The 14,849-nt window shown below is 44.5% G+C and overlaps 1 protein-coding gene across 1 annotated transcript in view; it reads right to left on the bottom strand.

The window, feature by feature from the left end:
• LOC126334757 (protein singed) overlaps positions 1–14,849 on the bottom strand; it is a 331,294-nt gene that overhangs the window by 134,103 nt on the left and 182,342 nt on the right. The window contains exons 2-3 of the mRNA XM_049997327.1: positions 9,789–9,962; positions 6,501–6,791 (exon numbers count right to left, since the gene is read on the bottom strand). Coding sequence (XP_049853284.1) covers positions 6,501–6,791; positions 9,789–9,953 — 456 coding nt within the window. The 5' untranslated portion in view covers positions 9,954–9,962. The remainder of the gene's footprint in view (positions 1–6,500; positions 6,792–9,788; positions 9,963–14,849) is intronic.

Here is a 14,849-nt window from a genome sequence, read left to right as displayed (position 1 = left end):
ACGACTGATGAAGACTGCATAGAGATCGTATATACGATAGCTCTTTCGTCTGCCGCGAGGGCCAGTGTTACGATGGCTGAACTCATTAACGAACCGTGACTACTCAGCCGAAAAGTAAAATCAATTGCCATTATGCTCCGCGACATCAAAGAACGCAATACAAAATTCAAACATGCAAAATGATCAGACTGAGGTAATGAGTCTAATGTACCATCACATGTAAACGTGTGCAGGTCATGTTGCTGTAACAGTGATTCGTAATATGCCAACAACAGCAAGAAATGACTGCTATTCAGTCATCACGGCCATCACAGACTGTATAGATTCTGCCTCCGCACTTTCTTTCCAAGAAGGTTGATCGTAAACAGCTATTACACGTTAGGAGGCGCATAGAAGCCTGAAGTGATTTTTCCATGTTCCGGTTGCTGACTGGGAAGGAAGAACAGTGAAAGCTGCAGATAACAAATAAGTTGTTAAGTGGACAGTGGTACTTGCAGACGTTGTTCTGACGTAATTATGTGTACAGTAAACCAGGTAATAGGCTTGGGAGATCTGTGTCAGAGTGGCAGAAATCTGGAGCTAAGGGGATCTGGGTAGCATTCTTCAGAACAGGCTTCTTTGCAAGTGAAGCTTCAAGCTCCTCCTGCGTTGCTACACGCGGCAATTCGCATTGCAACTGCAAACTTTCTCGTTTGGCGTGGACAATTATAGCCTAGATTGGATTCTCGCAGAAAGCTTATTAATACCAGCCGCTCAGGAAGCGTTTGTCCCTTAGTTTCATGAATTAAAAAGCTTGGCGATTGCTCTCTCAAAGCCTTGGATCCCTAACGCATCTATTACAAGACTGCAGCACGTCTAAAACCAATGTGCTTTTTTATGCTGAGGTATTATTAGTGCAGCTGTTGACGTTTTCCCGATACTACAATAAATCACATTTAACAATGTTAGATATGTGCACAAGGTATAGTTTTATAATCAACTAGTTTGTCAGAAGTCGGAATTTTGTAAGTCCATGGTTGCACGGTAATAAGCACTGATGGAAAAAATCTTAACACCAAGAAAAAAATTGTGTAACAAAGGGGAGTTGGTAGGCGTGTTTCTACGTCTGAATGACGATGTGTATTCAAATTTCGCGACAGTCGCGTAAGTTGCCTTAATAGCGGCACTGTGAAGATGCGTATCAGGCTTGGTTTAAATACACGCTGTAACGATTGTGAGCTTTAATTACCTTTGCTATTGGATATGGTAAACTAATATTACTTAAGAATGCCTTTAACGACACAAAGATACCACTTCCACCACCTCACCGAGTTTGAACCTGATCGTGCAGTAGGGCTACGAGAAGTTGGACGCTCCTTCGGTGTCACTGCAGAAAGGCTTGGCAGAAATTTAGCCACTGTTCATGACCACTGGCAACGGTTGCCACGAAAGCGTACGGTCGCAGGACACTACCGAGAGGAATACCATCGTCTTCAGCCTATGGCTCCGGAGAATCGTACTGCATCTGCAGCGGCAATTTGAGTGTCCGTGCCTCTCCTGGCCACAAATTGTCAACAGTGACCAGGACAGGCACGGAAATGGAGGCACCCCAGCGCGTCACTACGAGACTGCCACGCCAGAAGACAAAAAGTGAGTGACCATTACAAAACATTTTCGTGCAAACATGAGTCCAGCTTCCAAAGTGACAGCACCTCTTACTAGCTTTCTCTTCTTCCACAGGATGACCACAGTATTTACGAAAAGATTATGTAACTTCAGTATAGCCTTACTTTAAAGTTGTTTTTGTAATGCCATTTAGCCTGAAGATGAGGTTTACCTCGAAACATGTCGCTAAAATAAGTAATACAATAGTTGACAAAGTTTGTGACTGGTAGCGCTAATTTTAAAAAACCTTTACAAATTGCAAAATGGTTATTCCTTTTTCAGTGATAAAGAACTAGTTTACTCCACAGATTGCCCCGCTGAAATCGACTGTATTTCTCCATGAGCAGTTGGCCGTCAGATTATGCGGCACGGGAAAACAGGTGACTCGCATCAGCGTTTTCACAATCTCTGCCTCGTTTGCGATAAGCATTGTCGTGTCCACTGATTGCAACTTTCACTGCTATGCTTTGTTCCCAATGTGGAATTAGTAAGATTTTTTTCACAAAATTGCAATTACACATGGTTCAGAGTGTTATATATTAACAAACATTAGACTGGTCTAAAGACGCAAGATGCACCTCCTCGCGTATACAAGCCCGTGTTACGTTGTGGCATCTGTTTGAGCCTATGGCGATAGTGAGACCCTGTGGTCTCGACGAATTTTCGGCGCAACTCCACAAATTATGCTCTCGGGACTTTGTTATCCAGCAGGTGCCTTGAGAAAATTATGTATTTACAATGAGAAAACTTACGACGGCCGAATTATTTTGCCTGTACTCAGAGAGCAATTGAAGATTGCTGCTCTCAACCAGCCACCCAGGGAATTATCGGGGTAACTTGGGAGTCCGTTCTCCACGAGACACGTAAGTCACAGGATGCAGACCACAGTGTAAATTTTTACACCTACGCGCGTTTGGTCGTTCACGTCATCCTACAGCCAGAGATACGGTGCACCAAACAACCCTCGTACACTCTGAGCTAAATTTTATGGGTAGCTAACCGCTGCACATATTAGCTGTTAATACATAGTTACCCTATTACATCAACTCAAAGGTCTGAGTAATGCTGTATGATCCAATAAACGGCTCCGGGAAAAAATTGTAATCGCGTGTTTCCCGCCAAACTTGCGAGCCTGACAGAGGTTTGGCATTTCAGTCAGTTAAATTATGATAGAAGGAAAAAAGTTATTCTCACCTACCGCTTGGCGTACACCACATTTTGTTCACCGGTATCAGCATACCGCGTCGTCCTTGAATACCGTTTATATTCAGGATAGTTACACCAAAAGAAATCCTTTCCCTCGGCATGGCCTCTAACTAAGCAGAAAAACGTTTGCCGCTTTACTGTCATGTGGCGTGCTGAACACGAGAACGCTTCCAATGAATGTGTGGCAAATTGTGCGCAAAGCCTTGTAGTCCTTTGTCACACAGCACGCGCCCTGGTAAGTTGCTGCACTAAACAGAATCTGCTTACTGTTTGCCTGATTCCAGACGGGTAAGAGTAGAATATCTGGCGCGAAAAAAATTACCAAGGCGTTCAGTTTCTGGTTTTGAAATTATCGCTCCTGCACTCTGGGTCTTCCCGTAAGTTCTCATATAGGCGACTTTAAGGTCATGAAGTTGATAGGGAGGATACCAGTTATGCATATGAGAAGCCATCTGTATTTTACAGACGGTTGTTATTTCTTGTGTGTATTATATAATTCAAGTAGTGCCAAGTGGCCGTCCGGAACCCGGTCTCCTTGCGACCGTACATCCTCGTGACCACTGCTGCCAGTAATCATGTACAGTGGCTACAGTAGTGCCAAGTTTTTCTGTTGTATTGCAGAAGGAACATCTGACTTCTCGTAGTCGTATTAAACGACCTCGTTCAAACTCAGTGATGTGTTGCAAATGGCGTCTTTGTCGCCATAAAGCATTCTTGATCAGCAGCAACTCATCACGTCCAATTTCAAAAGTAAGTATCGATAACGACCGCTACTGCGTGTATTTAAAGCAAATCCGATTTGCACCCTCGTACCCGCGCTATTAGTGCCACGTTTATACGACTGGCGCGAAATCTGAATAGAAAGCATCTTTCAGATGTAGAAACACACGACTACGAACTTTCATTTCTGTCGCATAACTTCTTCCTACTGTTGCGACTTTTTTCCGTCAGCATAGTAAGCAGTCCCGATTCTTTAAAGAATCTATCTCCCACGAAGAAAACAGCGAGGAAAAAGTTAGGAAAGGTTTCAAATTATGTTTACAGTTTTTTGGCAGACGCTAAGTGCTCCCATTATCAACAACTGGATGAGTACGATCTGGGTAATTTCCGGTCCGTTTCAAGGAAAAGCTAGGTTTTCAAGGATGACCCTGTTTATGACGTATTTCGCGTAATGTGTGTCGTACAATGGTATGATTTTGCAGGTACATTCAATGGCATAGATGGATACTATCAGCAAAATGTATTATGGTTGTTCCATCGGAGAGATTTAAAGCCTATATCGACTTCTGTGGGTGTGTTTTGAACACATATTTAGTGACTTGTCTCATATTTCCAGTTGCTGACACGTTCTTTGTATCTATTTTTAAAATTTCTACAGTTTTGTCTTACAGGGTGGCGCACGAAATGCGTTACCAAAAAAATGGTTCAAATAGCTCTGAGCACTATGGGACTTGACATCTATGGTCATCAATCCCCTAGAACTTAGAACTACTTAAACATAACTAACCTAAGGACAACACACAACACCCAGCCATCACGAGGCGGAGAAAATCCCTGACCCCGCCGGGAATCGAACCCAGGAACCCGGGCGCGGGAAGCGAGAACGCTAGCGCATGACCACGAGATGCGGGCAAATATGTTACCATTTTGGTTTGAATATAAAGTTTATTATGAATACAATCTGAAAGAAACATATACTACAATGCAGAGCCGTGCATGGAGATTTGTTCTAAGTCAGCACATGCTGAATATGTCCAGCACTTCGTTTCCTAACTTCCTTCAAACGAACACTGAAGTTAGTGATTATCCTACAGCACATGTCTTCCGTAATTTCATTGGAAGCTTGAAGAATAAGTCTTCTGGGCTCCATTAAATGACGTGGAAGTTTCGGGAAGTTTTTTTCCTTTAGGTACCCCCAAAGAAAAAAGTCACATGGATTGAGGTCTGGACTATTGGAGGGCCAATTTTGTCCATCATTGAAACCTGAGTGAAATGATCCGCATGTCGAAATGCTCGTGTAAAATCTCCAACACAGTGTTTGCAGTACGTGGCCTTGCTCCATCTTGCATGATCCACTGCGTGTTAAAGGGCAAGGCAGAAGCAAGAAGCTGTGGAATGAAGCTATTGCGAAGCATGCTCAAATAACGCTCGCTGTTCACAGTTTCTTCACAGGAAAAGGGTCCAATAAGTCCGTGACTAGAAATTGCTGCCTACGCACGCTGTAATGTTGTCGTTCATGAAGCACTTGTGGGTTTTCAGTGGCCCAAAAGCGTACATTTTGTTTGTTAACCACACCGTCTAAATGAAAATGCGCCTCGTCTGAAAACCAAACGTTGCTGAGAGTTTCTTCCCTATCCTCCGCCCACAGAGCAAACAGTAGTCTGTGCACAGGTCATCTTATATGGGTATATATGGAGGTCACTTTCAAGAATTCGTTGAACGGAGCGTCTGGATATTCCCAGTTGCACTGCTGCCTTTCTACACGATTTCCCGGGACTTCTCTCTACAGCAACATGTACCGGTAGAATATTCTCCGGCGAACAAACAGGCTTAGGCCGACGTCGCTTCGCTTCCAATAATGTTCCTTCCTGTGCAAATTTATCGTACAACCTGTGGATGGTCTTCTTGCAAGGGACCCATCGTGTGTTAAACTGTTGTCGAAAACGCCTCTGAGTCACATCAAGGCTTTTCGTTTCATGAACAAGAAACACAATTGCTGATCGTTGCTGTGTCGTCAGTCTTCCATTGTCAGCCATTGCTGCTTACTAGTCTCCCAGCGCCAGCATCGTGATTACACGTCATTTCGTAACTCATTTGTTTTTCCAAGCTCTGTTGGTACTGCTGTAGAGTTCCCAGCGGGATATCTAATGTGCGTCGTAAATTATTTATTTATTTATTTATTTATTGTTCCGTGGGACCAACTTAAGGAGAAGTCTTCATGGTCATGGAACGAGTCAATACATGAAATTATAACACGATAGTAGAAACAGATAAAATGAAATATAAGTAACATATTCAGGCGACGATCAGTAAGTTTAAATAAGAAATTCAACAATGTAACACTGGAATTTGCATAATTTTTCAGCTCTGCCAGCTGCTCCTCGACAGAATAGGAGTGAGCCATGAGGAAACTTTTCAGTTTTGACTTTAAAGTGTTTGGGCTACTGCTAAGATTATTGAAAATGGATGCAGCAGAATACTGCACTCCATTCTGCGCAAGAGTCAAGGAAGTGCATTCCACATGCAGATTTGATTTCTGCCTAGCATTAACTGAGAGAAAGCTGCTAACTCTTGGTCATAAGCGAATATTGCTAACAACAAACGTCATTAAAGAACATATATACTGGGAGGGCAATGTCAGAATTCCCAGACTATTGAATAAGGATCGATAAGAGGTTCTCGAACTTACAACACCCATAGCTCGAACAGTCCGTTTTTGAGCCAAAAAAACCCTTTTTGAATCAGAAGAATTACCCCAAAAAATAATACCATATGACATAAGCGTATGAAAATATGCGAAGTAGACTACTTTTCGTGTTGTGAAAGAAACAGTTGGTAACACATTTCGTGCGCCAGCCTGCACGTAACGGCTTTTGCGATGTTTTTCTACGAAACGAAAACAGGCGGCAGCGGCAGGGGCAGAGGCGTACCTGCGGCCTGGCGGCGAGGTGCACGAGCCACAGCTCTGCGTCGGCGGGCACCTTGGCGGTGCAGGTGAGCTTGTCGGCGCAGGCGCCCAGGTGGTAGCCGCGCGCCACGTTGCGCAGCGCCCAGCGGCCCGACCCGTCGTCCGCCACCGAGATGACGAACTGCGTGCCCGGGTCGCGCTCCTCGCTGTCGCACGCCACATTGCCGAACGAGTCCACGGCCAGGTACTTGCCCAGGTGCGACCGCAGGTACACGGTCGAGCCGGCGTCCTTGCTCGGCTCCAGCGTCCAGATCTGCAACACCACCGTCCACTTGCTGTGCGTACTGGGGCATCCGAGTCCACACTTATACATAAAACGAGGTTTCGATCCGAGTCTCGTTTGATTGCTGAAGGCAATCATTATACGCTGCTACTGGCTTTCTAGGCCTGAACTGTGTCGTAACAGTCGAGACAAAATCAGTATTGTTCAGAGCACAAAAGGGTTCGACAAAGAAGTGTGCTCTCACCAGTGCTCTTCAATGTTGTCATTGACAACTTCGTAAGGAAAGTTCGTCAAGGGTCACCAGCAAATGACATGAAAATCATACCATATACAGACGCTGTGATGATAGCCGGCCGATGTGGCCGTGCGGTTTTAGGCGCTTCAGTCTGGAAACGCGTGACCGCAACGGTCGCAGGTTCGAATCTTGCCTCGGCCATGGGTGCGTGTGGTGTCCTTAGGTTAGTTAAATTTAGGTAGTTCTAAGTTCTAGGGGACTGATGACCACAGATGTTAAGTCCCATAGTGCTCAGAGCAATTTGAACCATTTTGAACGACGTGATAATATGGCAAGATAGTAAGCAGATTCAAATGGCTCTGAGCACTATGAGACTTAACATCTGATGTCATCAGTCCCCTAGAACTTAGAACTACTTAAACCTAACTAACCTAAGGACATCACACACATCCATGCCCGAGGCAAGATTTGAACCTGCGACCGTAGCGGTCACGCGGTTTCAGACTGAAGCGCCTAGAGCCGCACGGCCATACCGGCCGGCTGATAAGCAGAAACTGGAGGAACAACTGAAGACCTGGCAGAGGGTAACTGCACAAGCAAGCACTGAAGTAAATGAGGTAATCAAAATCAGCAGAGGAATGAAGGATGCAAGTTGCAATAGAAAAAATTATTAAAAACTATGTTCTTTCAAATATCTAGGAAATAAGCTAACTTACAAAGGAAATGACAAGGAACAAATTTCAAAGCGGATAGAAAATGGTTCAAAATTTTTATTATTGTGTATCACACATAATTAGCAATTGAAAAGTACCTGTTACAGGAAAGATTGTGATATAAAAATCATACTATCTACCATTTTTAACTTACGGATGAGAATGTTGTCCTGGACGGTGAAAGATCGGACTACAATAGAAGCGACAGGGTGGTGCTTTCTACGAGAGGGTTCGACGAGAAAGGACAGGGTAAGAAATGAAACAATGCGAAACACGCTTCAGATCATATCCGTAGAAGGAACTATAGAGAAACAGGACATAAAGGTTTCGCCACTTTTTAAAAAAATGTTCAAATGTGTGTGTGAGATCTTATGGGACTTAACTGCTAAGGCCATCAGTCCCTAAGCTTACACTCTACTTAACCTAAATTATCCTAAGGAGACACACACACACACACACACACACACACACACACACACACACACGCGCGCACACGCACACGCACACGCACACGCCCGAGGGAGGACTCTAACCTCCGCCGGAACCAGCCGCACAGTCCATGACGGCAGCGTCTTAGACCGCTCGGCTAATCCCCGCGGCCCACTTTAAAACAATGGGAAGAGCATTACTACCAAGAACAACTCTGGAGGCCGCATGAACGACCATCGTAAGCAGAAGCGTTTCAGGAAGAAAATGAAAGAAAACATTAATAACAGACAAGTCTTTCTTAAAACGATAAGGCAATAATTCTCCTTCATGGCCACAAACAAAAAATAAAAGTTTTACCTTCCACGATGGTATGGGGATGAATATTATACCCAACAGCAAGGATTTCTGACATGTCCGAAAGAACAGACACCAGTCATTTATATAACTCATGCGTCTCGATGGGCAATTAATCCACAAACTTCAGCGCGGATGCGCAATTACATTTGACCTCCAACGGGCATCTAAAATTTACCAGCGTGTAGGACATGGACGGGGACTGTGGACAGTTAGCTCAACGTTGGAGTGTGGGTCAGCCAGGGAGCGTGTTGAGATAGTCCGCTTCCCCGGTGTCGGCGGGAAATACGACACTACAGTGTTTTTTTTTGTTCTGAAGTACGATGCAGTGATCCTTCGGACGTACTTCAGAACAACACAGAAACTGTAATGTCATATACTCGCACACTACGGTGTCACATCATTAATGACACATTGAACAAGAGTCTATTTGCATAGAGGCCATTTACATTGAGACCACTGCGGACATTCTGAATTGATATTCACAGTTCTTTTAGTGATCGCTAGGCTGCTACAGTTCATACACCTTGCACCGCCTATTCCTCTGGTCTGTGAGGGAAAGGTAACGTTCGTCTTTGTCTGTAGCTGCTAGTGAATCATGTCTTCAAAATCCTTGCACACTTACGTTAGTTTTAAAGTGAGGCTACACACATGGATCATTTTAATGGCTCGCCACATCTCTGAGATTGGCATAAATCATGCTCTAATGCATTGGCACGACCTTTATTCGTAGGGTACTGAATACTTCACAGAATTGCAATGATTTCTGGAGCGCCCACATTGGACCGAATAATCATTCTAGGTCGGAGTACCGCTCTTAATACTCGGCGCTTGTACTCCCAATTAACGCACAGTGTGTCTGCGCCACGAGACGTATGGTAACTTCGAGATGGTCGACGGGCACAGTAAGAGGTAAGTGTTCTGTGTGCATACGCAGTACGAGTAGCGAAGTGCTAACGGGGAAGTCAACCGTCTCATTGTTAGCGCTCAAAGTGAGTCAGCGTTGGCAGATGACAGTGTAGCATCGCTGCCACCTGACAGGACTAGAAGCTGTAGCATCTTGCTCTGCCGCGGGGAGAGTAGTATTCACTCTCAATCAGTTTCGTGCTGTTCTGATTTCCTGCTTACTTTCGTTGGCTACGCTGCAAGGATCGAAATAAGTGCCCTTCTGGTCACGGAAACACTACGCCGTTCCACACAGAAATCTATTTACGTACAACAGTGTAAAAGTACAGAACTTCCTTACGAGCATTACTGCTCGTGCGTCATTCAGGAGAAAACATAGCTTTGGCTTACCTGCTTCTTTTTAAGGGAGGTGCCGTTAGCATTGATCTTGAAGCCAAAGCTCTCTGCGGTGAGGTAGCGGAACTTGGAGTTGATGAGCCCAATGGTCCACGAGCCCTTTGGAGGAGCCAAGTCGCCGCCACCGTTGACATCGTGACCGTTTACGCTGCCGTTCATTATGCTGAACTGGAACACAAACAGTTCACACTGTTACACGGCGGATTTAATTCATGACAGAAAGGAAAGTAAAAACTAAGACAGCGGCGTGAAAAAAACAGTTGCTGTTATTGCTAGATAATAGTCAGGTGTGGTTCTTGGGATAAAAACATATGTGAGACCCCAGACAACTTTGAATAGTGAAGCTAAAAATAAATGGGAACGTAAACATTTCAAAATCGACTGTTCATTTTCTCAGGATGTTGCTTTTTTAAATTTGTTCACAAAAACGCCGTGAGGCTGATACGTGAATTTGTGCATTAAGCAGTTTTCTTGGTAACAGTGAAGAGGGACATTATCGTCCTATTTCGTATGTTATTCATTTGGTTTCGTGCTTTCCATTAGTTCTGTAGGATGAAAAACTAAGTGTGGGAGGTACAGAAACAGTAGTTTCATTTATCTCATAAAACATTTTCTGCTACAAGTCACGAACACACACTTCTCTTTTAACACGGCAGTATCGGGGAATACTTAATATTGTTAAATGTAGTTTCTTCTTTGAAAATATTTATATACCTTACACATTGTTTTTGTAGCTTTACCACATGTAATCTTTTACCGTTAGTGATTTTTTTATCTTATAGATTGTGAACCGCGTAAGTAAGCGTGTTTACAGAATTTGAATATCCTGTAATGAGTTTCGACATTACATCTGTTTTTTTTTTTGGGGGGGGGGATTGTTACTGTTGTTGTTGTTGGCGTATACAAGCGATTTTTTTTTTAGTTGTGGTTGATTAGAATGTTCGTGTTTAGACATAACACCGCACTCTACACCACGTAAGTAAGGTCACCGAGCAAAAAATTTGTCAGTCCCCACAGAAATCATTACAAGCATCATTGAATACCGTTTAATTCGACCCTTGGTCTTGATAACCTCCTGGATTCGATTAGGAAGTTACTCCACAAGGTTGCGCAAGTACATCGCAACCAGGTTAAGCCAGTCGCTGAGAATTTGATCGCAGAGTTCCACCAAATTTTGGGGATGCTAATGTCGGCATTTTACACGCTGTTCCAACATGACCCACAGATTTTCTATGGGGTTTGAGTCAGTTTATTTTGCAGGCCAGTCGAGATGGAATAATATGTGGGAGTGTTCAGAAAATAAGTCAAATATTCTTCCTGCTCGATGAACTTTGCTGTTTTCTTGATGTGGTTTTGCGAGCAATGGTCTTTCGCGACGTGACCGATTCCAAACGTTCACTGCATGCAGTTTCGGTCGCAATGTTCTATCGGTAACAGGTTGGGATGGACCTTCATTCATTGCCTATAGCTATTACTGTCGGATTTGGATGTGATTTTGATACACAAGCCGTGAAACACGTCTCCGGTCCCTTTTAGTCAGGATCGTTTCCCGAGCACAATCCTGCGACGTATTTCGTGGCCAAGTGTGCTACACCACTAATTGTAGGCACGTTGTACAGTCCGCTGCGAAATACAAACAAATCCAGCAACGTCACACATCTTATGGCCACAAGCATGGCTAAACACGATTGCCCCTTTTTGCACTCCGTCACGTCCTTACATTTACCCGTGTTTATGTACAATGTCTGCTTGAAGTATGTGTGTCTCACTGACTGGTGTTGTCTTATGTTCACGTAGAAGCAGTGCGCACGAGGCCAAGTACGTAACTCGGTCGCTGCGTCATCTGCAAAGGCTTAACGATTCATCTGAGCGGCGCACAGGAGTGACTAATTTTTTGTCAGGTGACCTCGCAATTACCTCCTCATTTACCAGTAGCTAGCCTATACGACAAGAAACATCAATAACGATAGCTGAAATTCCGCTTCCTTGAATCACAATGCGATTACCAGTACTTTGGAGTAGATCACGCACAACAAAAATTAAATTCAAGATAGCATAATGTAGTAAATAAAAATCAAGCTTGCCAGTGGAAATAAGTTCCCGAAAAGCATGGCGCACAAGAAGAATTATATGTAAATCTGAAGAGCGTCAGCATCAAATGTTTTTTACATAAGAAACTAAACAGTTTTCGCAATCTAAGGCGTTTAATAATTGTTGCAGCTGAAAAAATTCGAACAAAAGCAGATTTCTCCAAAAATTGTAGGTTTTATGACGCTTCACCGTGTGTTTCTACGCTTTTATGGCACGAGAAACGACGGTGAGCGAACTGCCGCTGTATTGTGACTCCCAAGCGTCACTGCGCAAGTAACGCAGCACGGAGTCCCCCGGGGGCGTGGACTTCCATAAAGAGAGTCGCAATTAAGTTGACAGTTGTCGGGGGGAACGAGAGCCTGCAAGCAGCAGGGGGGCTCAGATGCCACGCGGAGGGTGAAATGGAATCAAGAGACCCTTTTTGTCGGAGTTTTAATCAATTTCCGCGGCGACGCCAACTGAGCGAAAGCAGCAAGCCCAGCGTTCCCGCTGCTCTGAGGGGGTGGGGACTTTGGCGAAAGGTGCGGAGGGGGGGGGGGGGGTTGGTTGTCCACCTGCCATTATCGGCGGAAGCAGTGACACGGCAAATGCTAAACATAAGTTATAAGATTTCAAGCAAACCTGATATTTATAGTGATTGAAAAAATTTAAAGAACACTAATGCACTGAAACTGACTATTGCTGATTCGCAACACAAAGGTAGTCGTAAAATTTGAAATATCACCTGGAAAAAAATGAAGTTAGGTAATTACTTTTTTGTCTGATGGCAGGTGCATGTCTGGAGTTACGGCACACACTAAGACCCCCATCTCAGTAACGTAGGCCGTCGCTACAGGAGCCAAAACGAAATGGTGCAGCCACTGATAAAATCAAGTGTGTGCGGTGTTTGGCGTTTTTCATTTGCAAGGGAACAACGTCGCAACAATCGATGATGAGTTGATGCATTGCTGCCGTACACTACCCCCGTCATATGGCACAGAGGTTGGGCCTAATAGCAAGAGAGGTGGATACCTATAAGCTCTAAGACCAACGTATCACAATCGAAGCGATGGTGGAAAAAGTGAAAAATTACTCATGGGTCAGTTTCCAACATCTTGCATGGCAGTTTAACCCTCCTACTACTAGGAGTTTTTTGGCTCACTGAGTATCATTGGGGTCAAACAGAACCCAACTAATTTACACCGGATGTATTGTCAGTATTTTAATGAACTAATGTAAAAAGTATTTTACTGAACTAACAAAAACATACATTACAGCTGTTCAATGTAACAGTAATGATTCTATTTTCGTAAGCATTAAGTTCAAGAAACAAAAAGGAATTTAGAGTGGTGTCATATTGACTGCCAGTGGTACCAGGAGGGTTAAACAAAACAAATATCGCTCTCCACTGGGTTCCGCGACCGCTCAAACCCATTTAATGTTCCCGCCTAACTGTGGCAGCAGCGCAAATGCTGCATTTGTGCATGAGATCAATCCAGATGATGTCTTTAGCCGTCGAATCAACACAGACGAGGCAAAGGAGCAAAGCAAGCAGTGGAAACATGTGGATCCATCGGCGCCAAAAAAGGCGCGGACCTAACCATCATCGAACAACGTGATGCTGAGTGTTCTTTGCGTCTTCGATGGTGTGTCGCTCGAAGGAGCAAACCCCAGAAGGAACATACTAGCGAAATCTCACGAGGTTACGGCAAGCTGTCAAAACGAAATGTCGTAGGAAGGAACCGCGCGACCGCTACGGTCGCAGGTTCGAATCCTGCCTTGCCCATGGATGTATGTGATGTCCTTAGGTTAGTTAGGTTTAAGTAGTTCAAAGTTCTAGGGGACTGATGACCTCGGATGTTAAGTCCCATAGTGCTCAGAGCCATTTGAACCATTTTTTTGTCGTAGGAAACTGAAAGGCGATGTTTTGCCCCACGACAACGCCCCAAATAATTCTGCACGGGGCACAGTCACACTTTCAGATTCGTTAGGCTACCAAATTTTGACCCATTCCCGTATTCTCCTGACTTGGCTTCCAGTGACTACATCCTCTTTCCTCGGATGAAAGAAAACATGCGTGGCCGGCGTTTCCAGAATGACGACGGCGCATTCTAACTTTCAACAAACGTTACAAACTGAAAATCAGACTTCAACAACCAAGTGTCAACAAGTCATCCATTGTTGGGATAAATATGTCGCACTGAAGGCTGCATATGTATTGCGCGACCGACATCATCGCCGAGTTACATGGTACCAGCCCCCCTTTTTTTTATGTGACAAAAGACACCGACGGACTAGCCGATAAACCTCGACATCTGCTCTAATTCCTCGGATTTTCTCAACTTTATCACTTCACGACTAATATCTGAGAGGAAATAACACATTCAGGTGCACCCAGAGAGAAGAAAGAACAAACGCGAAACTTGGCAAACAAGTATAGTGAGATCTGATACGCATGTGATCCAAGTTTGGTGTCAGCGTGCATTCCCACAGACTCCGCAGTGACGCTGCAATCGGGCACGAGGCTACATTTAAACGGCGCATAGTGGAAAAGTCATACACGTCATGATCACATCCCAACTCGAGGAGGACGTTGGTAGGCGCAGAATGCCAGAAAGACGTGTTACACATTTCTCAGGTTTAATCCAGTTTGAGAAGGACTTAATCATCGACATGAAAACCGCAGCATGACAGACACCTTATTGTTCGCCGGGTCGATTTTCGGAGTGGTCCGTCAGAGCCCGTTGGGTGCCGTGGACACGAGATGGCATCCATGTGCGTCGTACCAGGGATCTGGAGCGAGCAGAAAGACGACGAGGCAAGAGGACCGAAAGATCGTGCGCCAAGCGACCACGGATCCTACACGATTCGCTCCATGATACAAGTGGATGCACGGGTGCCAATTATTCCACAAACCATTTATAAACGCCTTGCAGATACGAATTTGCAATCCAGACGCCCTTGTCGAGTACCACCGTTAACACC

The sequence above is a fragment of the Schistocerca gregaria genome, chromosome 2 (assembly GCF_023897955.1).
Source record: "Schistocerca gregaria isolate iqSchGreg1 chromosome 2, iqSchGreg1.2, whole genome shotgun sequence".
NCBI lineage: Eukaryota > Metazoa > Arthropoda > Insecta > Orthoptera > Acrididae > Schistocerca > Schistocerca gregaria.
The sequence above is the reverse complement of the archived record's forward strand: the minus strand, read 5'-3'. Positions and strand labels throughout refer to the sequence as shown.